Below are 13,253 nucleotides of genomic sequence, written 5' to 3'. Positions count from 1 at the left end.
ATGGATAAAATTTTAATAACGCCAATAAAAATAACAGGAAACTGAACTTTGGAGGAATACACAATACTCTGAAAACCTCTACAGGAAATACCACCACTGCTTTTCAAATTTGGATACTAACAAATTAGCACAGAAATCCACATTTACTGAGCATTTCCAACTTCTGGTGAATACCGCACATTGAGTGCACTGCACTATCTCAGTAATGATGAATACATCACATTTTCTATCTTCCATGAAAAGTCTGGCCCATATCATATGCAAAATTTAAGAAAAAAAGAAAAAGAGAAACATTGAAAATTCAGAGTTGAAGACACTGACTACTCCTTACCTCTATTCCTTCCTTGTTTAAGGCATATTCGTCGAAGTTCAAAATAGCAGTCTTGATAGTCCGTGGAGGGGGCAACACCGTCAAGCCAATATTAATAGCATTGCTTCGTTTTGAGTCCAATACAATGATCTCCTGCCGTTTCCCATCTGCAGCAGTTTTCTTGATAAACAGGAAAACAACAAGAAACTTACTTCTCCAGTCTTTTTTATAAAGAAAAAGTTATTCCTTTCATCAAGGACTTTCCCTACGCAAGGCTGCTGACACTGAATATAAATCTAGTTCATTTACAATTATTAAAGAAAGAAGAATTCTTCAGCACAGACCCCAAACATCCTTGCTGGTGTCAGCATGAGCTGTCAGGATTTAAGCAGAGAGCTGCAATTAGTCTCCACTCATGTGCAAGAGTAAAAGATAAAGCCTGAGAATAAAGCATATCATCCATGTGTTACTGCAAGTCCTGAGAATATCAAAGCTTGAGTCAAGAGTCAGTCTGGAAAAAGCCTGGTGCTGTCTCTACAAGGCTGATTGACAGGAGTGAGGCACTTCCAGGCACTGCTGGAGCTAGCTGCAGCGGGGCACATAGGGCAGCCTGGCAGGGAGAGCAGCGGGATGGCAGAACGGCTCCTGAGCTCGGGTCCCAGTTGGCTGCACGACCTCGCACAGGCCAGTTCACCTCCTTCCCTCATCACCTAGCTGGGAAACGGACGGAGTAATTTTGACCTACCTGTGAGAGCTCTCTCCCGTGCCAGCCACCCACCCGGGGCGCTGACACAGGAGCTTGGGGACCCTCCTGGAGAGGCCGGCACAGCTTTCTGCTCTCCGGCTGCTGAAGGAAAAGTGTTCTCCTACCGCTTATTACTCATGGTATTTTAGTCAAGCCCATCACAGAGGCAGAATAACTTTAACCCACCTACTTTTTTTTTTTTTTTTTTTTTTTTTTGCATTCTTTGAGAGGAAACATTATCTTCAGGTCTTACCTCCAGTAAAAACAACAGTATAAATAATGAAGAAAGTGCAAAGAACTAACAACATATGCTTTAAATTTTATTCTTGAAAAAAACAAGAAATGTCTTCCTCTCTCCACATTCTTAGGTGCTAAAATGCATACCAATTAGGCAAGGTGATTTTAAAAGTATTTATATGGAATAAATGCAGAGTGGAATGTATTTTATTTTAGAGCATGCCTTTTATTTTGTCATTGCACTGTGCTAGGTGTCTCTTCGGGAAGAAAACACAAAACCCATGTGGCTGAAAGAGGACTCTGCTCCACATACATTGGAGGGCAGAAGGAGAGAGAAAGTGAGAGTGTACAATGGCACCCAGCTGCAAATGTGACTTCCCCCCCTCTTTTTTCATATATATAAACTTTAGAAATACATATTTTTTTCTCTCCTTTGTCCAACGACAGGAACAGGCAAAGGAATGCTGTCCAACGTAGAGGAAAGGCCAACATATTTATAGAGGTGAGCATGCACATGGTTTGTTATCTGCAAATCTGGGTATCAGTACAGCACAGGCAGCAGGGATGTGACCGTGGCCTCCTCACAGAGCCTGTTGCCGAGATCGGGGTTAGTGGCTCTGGCAGCAGCCTCGGCACAGATGCACCTCACAGGGGTGGAGCGGAACTGAAGCATCTCGGTTTGCACACTGCTGTGTGGCAGCCCATACGGCTCTGCAGCACACAGAATTATCCACGCTGACTGCAGCAGCAGCAGCGTCTCTTGCATCTCTGGTGGATTTGGGGGAAGCCTGGGAGCAGACCCTCCCTGCCCGAGTCTCAAACCGTGTTCGGGACCTGCTTCTCAGACCATGAAGCTTTGCTCTGCCACTTGCTTTGGGTCCCTGCCACAGCAACCGCTGAATCAGAAACAACTCTACTGCCAGGTCTACAGGCTGCTTCTACATTGGAAGACGTATCTCAATTAATAGATACAATGATTTTTCTTGAAGTATCTCTAGCTGTGAGTCAGCCCGGAATATGAATGCAATTATATCATTATAAAGATGCCTTCTCCTGGCATAATTCAGTTCTCCACATGCCTGCGAATTGGCATACTGACCAGTATTAACAGGGCTGCACAGCAAGTGTGGCACTGGAACACTTCCATCACACTGATATGATTAATACCATGTGATACAATTCCTGTATGTAGATGAGACTGAAATCAAATGCAGGAGCTGGGCACTTCCACACATGCATAATCTTTGAAAGTAACAAGCAGTTCTTTTTCTTTCTTTTTCTTTTTTTAATTAATTTAAAAAGAAACAACTTTGTCTTGCAGCAAACAGGATAAATTTTAGGAGACCAAAAGTGACATTCATTCTCAATTCTTATACCTCTGCTTTGTCAGAATAGCTGTCTTCTTGGCACCTTCAAAAGCATCCCTGAACCCTTCTTGAACTTTCCCTTGAATAACAGATTCTTCTTTTTAACTGGGAGCTAACTGAAGGATCTGAGATACAGCCTTTCCTTTAAAGCAGTCATTTTTACTTACAGGGTCATTAATCATTTTTTCAGGACCACACTTAGTGGCCAAGACCACATAAAAACAAGTGGGGTTCACCAGAGACCACTTCCTCTTTAGTCTCTATCACACTAAGCCTTTTTTAAACCACCACTTTTTACCTTGTACTTCACAGCACAGAATTACACAGCTCCAAAGAATTTATGCAGAAGGGAAAAGGCTCAGCGAAAGGAGTTAAATTTAAGCTTCCCACATGCGGTATGGCTAAGTAAGCCTCAGATCTATAGCTCTGTTTTTAGGTTCCTAAGTTTGACAAAAGAGACATAGTCATTTAAGGGACATATGATGCTAACCACTGGGTTGACTGTGACTACAACAGTGCTCTGTCTCCTTTACGAGGGGTTATGAAAGACAGACAAGTTGGGATGGGATGTAAGCATGTAGGTATTTTCTAGAGGTATATCAGCATATTGGGTAAAAACACTTGGGGTAACTAATTCTTTTCAAAAAGGGGGTCAGAAGAGATTTAAATCCATTCTGGGGAAGCCCGAGATACAAAGAAATCTTTTCCAAATGAACAAAAGGAGGACAAAAAGAGAGATTTTACTACTTTAAACTTCATTACCCTACCATTAGGATTTTTTTTTTTTTTTTTTTTTTTTTTTTTTTTTACTGCAATGGAATTGCACATGTGTTAGTGCCTGGCTATTAAAAGAAAGTACAACTATTAGCTTTATTATAATCCTAGGTGAACTCAAACTATGTTTTATTAACTCATTAACAGAAAATGACTTCAGACAGTTGAAGAAAGAGTGCACTTGAGTCTACATATTGATGTGTCAATATATAGCATACACCCTTATGTGCTGAATATTATAGGATTAAATATAAACATAAAATTAAAATACAAAAAACAAATATATCAGGTGCTATAATTTGTCGGAAACAATCATTTCTGCAATGTGTTAACGACTGCAGTGTATTTATATCTCTATATGATCTAAATGGCCAGATTCTGTTGCTTTTATGAAGACTGTGTAGTTCAAATAGGCTAGTATTGCAAAAAGTAAACAATATCACAGAGAGTGATCTCTGGTGTGATGAGCAGATAGTCTAAAATACAGCCCTTTGCTTTAAATTAATGCTGTGAGCAACAAAATTTAAGTTGCTTTCTCAAAGATCATATAAACAAATATGTTCCTTAATTTTTCATTCCTAATAGTTTTTTACACCTGTGGGCACATAATGGATCCCTACATCCCCCACAAGGTAAGGATGAATCAGCAAAAAACTATTTTTAAATGACACACAGAACCTCATAGATGGCAGAAGCGTTGAACAGTAACTTTTGATACCAAAGAGCATGCTTGTTTTCATTTTCCATCACAGAAACATAAACACTTGGAAGTACTTTGCCAAAATGCCTGCATTGATTGGCAGAGGGAGAAGGAAAGAAATTCTGGACTGGCTTACAGGGGATACCTGATCATTTTTTCTGTTTACTAATGAGTCGTCATAGCCCTCTAATCCAGAAAACAGACTTTCTGCAACAGAAATCAATGATCTAAGCTAATCAATGAGCTCATCAATGAGTGAGTTGTCTAGTGGTGCATATTTTCCTAAAATCAAGAACTCCTTACCCAAGACTCCCATATTACATCCCACAATTTAAAACCCACTGCATTTTATTGCAGTCTATTGTGTTTAATGAAAAACTTCTCATGAGCCAGGAAGTAGCTGTTTATAGCTGTGTGTTGTGGAAATCACAGTGAAGGATTAGAAACTGGAGTAAAATTGGTTACAGCTGTATGAAAGAGCAAATGCAAAGACAGAGCCATAAACCCCCCATATCCTGACTTCTCTTTTCCTTTCATCCTTCTGGACTATTCCTTTTCCATGCACCTGCTTGCATCTACTGCTACGAAATCTGGAGAACTGACTTTTGATTTGTTGCTCTGTGCTCTTTATTCAGCTGAACTAACTGAGCTGTGAGTCAGACTTTATGATATTATAGAATAAACCTGTTTTGGATTGCAGCCACTGGACACGAGAAACTAGACACAACGGGGAATGTTCTCCCTGGAAAGAAACCAAGCAGTCTGGAAAAACCAAGAGCTGTCCTAATTTGAGTGCAATCTTCATACCAAACCTCAAGTCTTTTACAGATTCAGTGGTCTGCTTAATTATTCCCATTCTTACTTGATGTAAAGACCATCTACTGCCCTGGAATACTTGCTGGTATTCACCAAAAACGTGCAGGAGTCTCAGAAGCCTGTATAGACTTCCACTACAATAATTCTCAAGTCATCATTGTCTTCTGTACAGAGACAATGATATTTCTATGTCTGTGTTACGGAGAGGGTGGAAAGAAAGCCAGAAGTATAATGCCTCATGCAGAGAGCGGTATTAGTCTCCAAGAGGAAAGCAGTCACCTAAATCATTCCTCAGACTTGCACTGATTTCAAAGAAACCTGCTCACTCATCTTTCAGCCAGAAACCAAAAGCTGTGCCAAAGCATCAGGCAGCCCTTGCAGGTTTGGGAAGCAAGTGTGAGAGGAAAAAGGTGGCCAAAGGTAGTTTGGAAACATGCATGGTACAAGACTGGAAAAATAAGTAAGTCAAAATTTAAACAATCTATCATTTTAATCAAAATTTCTGGTAAGAATAAAAGATTAGGCCAGACTGATCCATTACGATATTGGCATTTAGACACAGCTGAAGTTTGGAAATGGCAAATATGTCATAAGTCCATATTCAATTCAAGGAATTAAGTGTTTTATGGATCTAAGAAAACTTTCTCATTTCTTCCATCTATGAACCATCTGTGGCAGACTTGTATTTATGGGGAGAGAGATGAGGAGGAGTAAAATGCCACAGTGTCACCAACATTCCTTCCTCAGCAAAGAAAGAATTAGAGAGCAAGAAATTAATTTTAGCATCTGCCAAATGAACTATCAGCTGAATGTGTTTTTAAAGCTGCTATGCCATACATTTCAGACCTATATACAACACATGTCTGAAAACAGTTTCTGCATCTCAGAAAATTCAGCTTAAGAACAGAGAGTAGGTGGGATCTACGTGGTTCATGTATATATAGATCTATTGTTTGCTTAATGCGTGGTTAAATTGTTCAAATTGTGATGTTTCTGCTTGGCCGAGAAGATCAAGACTGACCATCAGAAAGTTTTGAGTAAATAGCCTGGACAAGTGAAATGAAGAGATGCTATCATGAGACATCTGTCCTTCCTGGAATATGAGCAACCAATAATACATAGAATACATAGTAATTTATACCAGCAGAAGAAAAGTAGAATATTCAAGCTACTGACTGATTTTTATGCCACCATAAAGCATATAGGCCTACATATAAAACATACAAGAGATTTATTTTTTTATTTTAAAGAGTAGTGATGTTCTAGAGCATCTTTTACTACCATTTTAATTGGGAAAGAACACAGTTTCTTTCATATCACTTGTTCTGCTTACATTAGAAGAAAGATGGCTTATGCAGCAATGAAGTTAATAAACAAAAGTTCTGGCTAGTAACTTTAAAACCAACTTCAAAGTCCTACTAATCTTAAATATAAGAGAACTGACTTTATTGCTAAGTTGAATGTTAAATAGCCATGTCCTCAGCCTTTGGGGATTTATTGTATAACACTGCTCCTAAGGAGTAAGAAATTCCTAGCAATAGAGATATTTCGTGTGCCAGCTTCTATCCAAAATTTTGAATAGTTCAAATGCCCAAGCTAAGGATTTAAAATATGTCTGTTCACCAGTTAAAAAAGAAAAAGGAAAAAAAATCTCCTGTGGCATGTTTAAATGTAAATTGATCCAGCTGACAAACCAATCTTTTAGATTCATGTACACATGCAGCCTTTTTTTTCGGTAGAACCAGTCTGATATTCTAACCTTTTACATAATTCCTAGAGTGATTAGGAAAATATTACCAAGTGAAGAACTGTCAGATATACAGATATGAATCATCATGCTGTGACCTTTACTTAGCAGAAAATATTTCAGACTTCAACAGCTAGTTTGGCACTCAAGTTTGAGCATGCTAATGTAAAATGTTGGTATTCCCCAGTCGAAATGATATACAAAACTGGTAAACATGAGGCAGGAGGGCAGCATGGCATGTACTTATGGCAGGTACATGCTGCTGGGCTCATCTCCCAAATTCAGGTCATGGAATATCTTCTGTCATAGACCAAGCTAGAAACACATCCAGTAATTTCCACTGTTGTCATATAAACAATATAAATCATCTAAATCTAAGTCAAAGTTAATATCAATATAATAGCAAAATAATAGGAAGCTGAATATGAGCTGTACCTTTGTGACAGGCAGTTCCTTGGACTTAGACTCAAAGAGATGCTCCAGTTTGGAAGTGTCCACTTTAATGGGTTCCAGTTTCGACCACAGGAATTCTCTGCAGCGTTTGTTGTTTTTACACTGCCACTCAAATGGCCGTACCTCATTCCAAAACAGACGGATGGTTTTCTTCTTCTTTATGAATGCTGGCTGACCCCTAGAAACCTGGGGTGACCCTAAACCCTGAGGAGTACTGAACAGTGGAGGAGGAGCCAATAAATTAGCAGAGGGTGGAGGTGGAGGCGGACATCCAAATAGTGGGGGAGGTGGTGGAGGTGGCATACCCAGAAAAGAAGGTGGAGGAGGAGGAGGGGGAACAAGGGAGTCCCCAGGACCCATATCCATGTCCAACACATCTACATCATCCTCCTCCCCCAAGTCTGTAAAATCCATGTCTTTGATTTTAAGTTCTCTAGGATTAGCCATTAGCTGATCCCAGATGTAGTCAGATTCCTTCTTTGGCTGTGCTGGTGTTTTCTCAGGGACCTGTTCACCAATTTCATCTTCAGACAAGGCTGTCCCCTTGGCCAGCTCACCACTGTTGAATTTTTCTGCAAAGGCTTTCACGCTGCCTTGGTTGTCCAGGTTTCCAATCTCCATCTTTTTGACACTTTCATCTTTGGCCTGCTTAGTGGCCTGAAGGATAGAGATCCTACTAGCTAGACTAGTGAGTGACTCCTCGTTTTCCTCCGTCTCCTTCTTTTCCTCCTTCGCCTCCAGCTCCTTCTCCTCTTCATCCTTGGGTTTTTTGTTATGCGCATACAACATGTCCAGCATAAACCGCTTGTTGTTGAGAATGTTGCTGCACTGCTCATTCACATCAGCATCCTGAATGGGCTGTGACCACGGACCTGTAATCATACAAACACACAGATGGGAACAGTCAAGGGGAGAGAGCCAGAGCATCAAGAATATTTCCCACCTCATGGGAAAAATTTCTGGGAATACATGCACTATTAGCCTGGCACTGGGAAAGCAACAGTTTGGAGTTCTGAAATAAGTGACCGTGCTGATATTCAGCCCAGTCTTGGTGGGCTGGGAATACTTCTTGAAGGTATGAGAGCAAAGAGTAATCAGTGTAGGTCAGGAGGCACTAATTAACTGTCAGAATTTCAAGGCTGAGGTTTCTTCTGAAATCTATCAGATTTTACTTTGTATTTACAATCTCAGCTCATTTTATAGGGTGCTTAAATACTTAGAACCTGTAATTATCCAAAACAGGGATTATATATCACAACAACAGTCACAAAATAGGCTTCAGCGGCCCTCTTAACATGGCCAGACTCTGGAACTAACCCAGGAAGAAGATTTTCCCTGCCTCATTTCAAGGTCCATCCAGAACTGCTTCTTCTTTCCTCATCCACCTTACTGGCTGCAAGAGCAGCTTTCCCCTCTGGCTGTTCTTCAAACCTCCCAGCTGAGTACTAGGGCCATCTTCACAACACTGGTCACTTGAATCACAGAGCAGACTGCATACACATGGCAAAACTCTAAGGATAACTCTCAGTGATTGTAAGTGTAAGTTAGCTTTCTAAAGTTACTCCTAGGAATACAAGCACCTAACTAGAAGAAATCTACTGATTTTTGAAAATGCTGCTCATTATCCACTGTCATCTTCCCTGGATTATATGATGGAACTGAAATGTAATGGCCTTCTTCCTACATCGTGTTCATTTAACATGTCACTGTAATGAAGCTTCATTTTTCTGGCTACTACTCTTTACAGTGATAATCTATAAATAATACTGCTTGGTGAGACAGCACCATAAATAACAAACTACTGCAGCCTAACTGTAAAAATAAATTATGCAACATTTTTAGACTACATTTCCCTGAATATAATACTACTAAAGAATGTAGAAAATGTGCCCAAAAAATGGTACTTCTTTTTCCAATAGGCACCAAATTAAGTGAGTAAACACGGCATCTTCATCCACAGGATTGCTTTCTCACCAGGATTTGTCACCTAGCTGTCTCTGATGTAATTTCACTAGACAACATGATCTCCTTCCCCATGCTACGGCTTTCACCAGCTTAATGCCCTCAGAGGGTTGCCCCCTCCTTGCAGCTGCTCCTTCAGAGTTGTCCAAGATTGCTCCCAGGATCTCTTTTATAAATGCCACGTGACTTGCCCTCTGTTTTCACCAGCTGGCATCCTCCAGGATTTCATCCCTTTCCAAAACTTCACATGAAAAATTCCCCCAGACATGGTCTCTAATTTGGGCTCCCAAGTCTGTCTCCACAATCCAAGACGACTGCTGTGAAGCCTTGGTGCCCTTTTCCTGCCCCCTCTCCACAGATAAAGGTGTGAAATGCCATTAGAAAAGAAAGAATTGAAGGAAGCAGAGTTCAGCAGGAAGGCTAATGAAGGATGGACATGGGCCAAAGGTTTTACTCCTGTGTCCTCAATGCAGCTGGGCAGAAACACCGTGCCACCTCAAAAATGGCAAACTGCTTGTTGGGAATCTAAGAGGTGCTGCAGAAAACACTCTCTCATTTGCTTTCTAGATTGCAAACTATTCACTGCATGAGACCTCCCTACACAGCACAACCTAGTAAGTCTTTGTTCTACCGGCAACGTGTGTCAATTTTAAGAAGCTGATTTTTCAATAGCTATAATACATTTCTAAGTTATCAAAAGTTAACAAAATTAAAGTTAACATTTCTAAGTTAACAAAAAGTACATAAGCAATTGTTTGAATGAAAGGATAAATTGGTGACAGACAAGATTACAGGGAAATTTTTTGTACTCTTATTTCCACTTGACTACACCACTGTGTAATGACATCCTTCATCTGTCCTACCCACAATGCCTTTCCTACCTATATATTCATCTACTTTATTTAACAGCACAATAGTATTTTAAGTGCCACATTTTAGCGTAGCTTTGTCACTGACTGAAGATAGCTCTTAACTTTAGAACAAAATTAATTTAATGCTTCCTAGAAAATAGTGATAGGGTTTGAACATGAACATGACAATCTAACAGTTCATTGCTAAAAGGCAATGTGATTCAGAGCCACATCTTTTTCTTCTGGGAAGAACAAGACTGTATATCACAATTTGAAAAGTTTTTGTTTTCTAATCTAGAATTTAGCAAACTTAAGACAATGCACTCCACTGTTCAGTCCTGTGCAGACTTGGAAATCAATTGCCCTAATCACATTACAGTTCTTTACTTCTGTAAAGAAAGTAGAAAAGAGCAATTAATCAACAAAGGTCAAAATCTGCCTTTCAGTCCCTGCCTGGGCTGCCTGACAAGCTCTGGTTTCCTTCTCTCTTTGCAGCAAACTAGTTCATAGGGTATTTACCTGGATTGGTCACACTTCACATGCTCCTGGATGCATATCTAATCAGAACCACTGATCAGTATAGGACTGTCCTTTTCCAGACCATGTATAAGTTTATTTGTTCCTTGTGGCTCCCCTACATAAGTTAAGGATGGTCACAGCCCAGACCTACAATCAGTGTACTGCTCCTTTGTATCCCTCTGTCTTCTGAAGCCTGATCAAGACAGGAAAAACTCAGAGAAAGAAAAAAATATCTCACCCTTCCTTTCCTTTCCTGTTGCTTTAATAGTAAGTTAGGAGTAAATACATGGAAAAGAGTTTTGGAATCTCATGACAATTTGTATCAGGGCCTCTCATGTTGTTGTTTGACGTGTAGAAAACCTAAATAAATTCTCTGGAAGCTAGAGATACAATCCGCTGCAACACCACGTTTAAACAGTTAACATGCCAATCTTGAGTGAAAAAAATAGTCTCAGTTTAAAGGAAACCTAATTTCATCAAAGCCTTACTGCCCTTCCAAACACAAAACCCTACCAAAGACTGCATTTCCAAGCAGAGAAGAGGCAAGGATTTGGCTACGGTGAAGGAATTATTAGTGATGGGCACAAAGGGTCTATTTGCTAATTAAGTTAATACAGTTGCTAATTTAACATTTTTTTCCCACAGGAAAGCCTTCATTATTGAAAAAAACTTCACTTTACCAGTTTCATTGTCACTGGTTAATTTGTCCTCTCTCTCTTCCCTCTCTAAAGTGCTGCTTGCTGAGGATATGCTGGATGCAGAGCAGTTGTCTTTTTCATTCACTTCCTCATTCTGCCTCTCTTTTTCACTGAGTATTGCACTTTCTTCTGGCTCTCTCTCTGGTCCTTGCTCCACCTCACTCTCTGGTCCCACCTCTGTAGCCTCTACTTGCTTGGGTGTCTCCGCTCCCTGCTCGGCCTCAGCCTCAGCCTCCTGTTCTGGTTCTGTCTCTGTTTCTGCTTCGGGCTCAGGTTCACTGGCACTCACTGGCAGAGAGAACAACGGGAGAAAGAGATTCACTTAGCAATGGCATCTTGCAAGGCTCACCCGCCTAAACGAGAACGGTGTGGAAAAGCGTACGAGTGCCATGCGAAAAGAAAAGAAAAAGCGAGTCCATGACATGCATAACTTTCTGAGCAAGAGGCTGGTGAACGTTGGGCGATGACAACGTTACATCTAGGAGCGGCCTGGCAAACTCCCTGGCTCAGAGTCTGGAGCCAGGCAGCTGTTTTTTATGCATACTTCCACAGCTGGAGTACTGGATTCACGTACAAATCCGAACCACTAGAAAATGGGCATCCAGTCTGAGTATGACATTGAAAACTCAGTGCCCAGACAGATCCAGGAAGGAAGAGATCTTATTAAAAGCAAATAGGAGTGATATTTTGGCTCTTAGTTGAATATTATCTGTTTTCTGAAGGAATTTTTAGGGAGCCTTTGTTTTTCATCTGCTGAAGAACACTTCAACAAAAAAAATAAGAGTATTAGTTTTATTAACACAGTTAAATGGCACAGTCTGGAAATGGCACTGTCACACATTTGGCTGACAAAAAACATATGTTTCTGTGTGCATATTTATTTCAGAACAGCCACATCAAACTGAACAGTTTCCAACTGCTTGGCATATTTCAATTGGTCAGCATATGGCATACATTTAGGGTTTTTTTCTTAATCAGTTGGCACACGGCAAATGCTGTTGATGGTAAACTTGGTTTCCTCTCCCCTGCTCCATCACTGATAGTGAAATTCAGTCATTCTACTTTTGAGTTTTTAGCCAAACCAGAAGATTTTCACATGCAAATATTCTCTGCATGCTGCAAGGAAACTGGAGAGCATTCACACACATTCACATCAAGCAGCTCACAATGCTCTGAAAACTGAAATGGCCATGCAATAGTGATGAAAACGGACATGCATATTAGTTCTGCATACTCCTGAAATCCCCTTTGCATTAAATCTTGTGCAAGAAGGCTGAACTGCAATGACCAAGTCATATTAGTTTCTTCCCTTTGTTAACTGCTTTTCATTACGATGCTGCCAAATACGCTTCTGGACTTGTCTCGGTAATTGGATCTCATGATATATGAGGAGACTTTCTTTGAGAACTAAATGAATCTTTGCAGGAGAATGCATCATGCAATCTAAGCATTTTGGTCCTCTGGGAGTAGGAAAATAGATTTTAGCACAATTTAGATTACGCTAGATTTATCCTGAGAAAGTATAAGCCTAAACAATGAAGGTCAAAGTATCTTCCTAAGACTGTTTCATGTTGAGAGTCTATTCCACTTCCTGACACACACAAAAAGTAAAGATGTCTAACAACGCCTGTCACAATAACACACTTAAGGTTTAAACTAGCTCTCAGTAACACACTTTCATTACTATACCATTTCCTGCTTCATTTTATGTCATTTAAGGGCACAAAATTACAGGTAATTTTTTTGCCACTGATTTCATTTGAACTATGTTCTACACTTTCACCAAGTGATTTTAAATGTCTAGTTAAATAACTAGATATGCATATATAAAAATTTTCAGACATGTGTATGCATATATGCTTTTTACATATGTATATATTTATATCTATATAAAACGTACATGTAATATGTAAAATACATAGTCCATGCACACTCAAACCTCCTTGAGATTTTAAGATTCCCAATTTAGGAGCTTACCTTTCTTGCTCTTCTACAAACAGAGTATTTAAAAGTCTATGATTAGATAAGTGAGTGGTTCTGTGGCTCTTATCACCCTAAATGTATCCCACTTCTG

The 13,253-nt window shown here is 40.0% G+C and overlaps 1 protein-coding gene across 8 annotated transcripts in view; it reads right to left on the bottom strand.

Moving 5' to 3' along the window:
* Nucleotides 1-13,253, bottom strand: part of FHOD3 (formin homology 2 domain containing 3) — a 404,460-nt gene that overhangs the window by 58,094 nt on the left and 333,113 nt on the right. For 7 of the 8 annotated variants that reach the window (XM_062569631.1, XM_062569632.1, XM_062569633.1 and 4 more), the window contains 3 exons: nt 11,162-11,467; nt 7,132-8,021; nt 332-490 (listed from right to left, as the gene is read on the bottom strand). In XM_062569631.1, coding sequence (XP_062425615.1) covers nt 332-490; nt 7,132-8,021; nt 11,162-11,467 — 1,355 coding nt within the window. The remainder of the gene's footprint in view (nt 1-331; nt 491-7,131; nt 8,022-11,161; nt 11,468-13,253) is intronic. The other variant, XM_062569637.1, reaches the window with a different exon arrangement.

The sequence above is a fragment of the Rhea pennata genome, chromosome 2, assembly GCF_028389875.1.
Source record: "Rhea pennata isolate bPtePen1 chromosome 2, bPtePen1.pri, whole genome shotgun sequence".
NCBI classification, from domain to species: Eukaryota; Metazoa; Chordata; class Aves; order Rheiformes; family Rheidae; genus Rhea; species Rhea pennata.
This window is presented reverse-complemented; position numbering and strand designations above follow the sequence as displayed.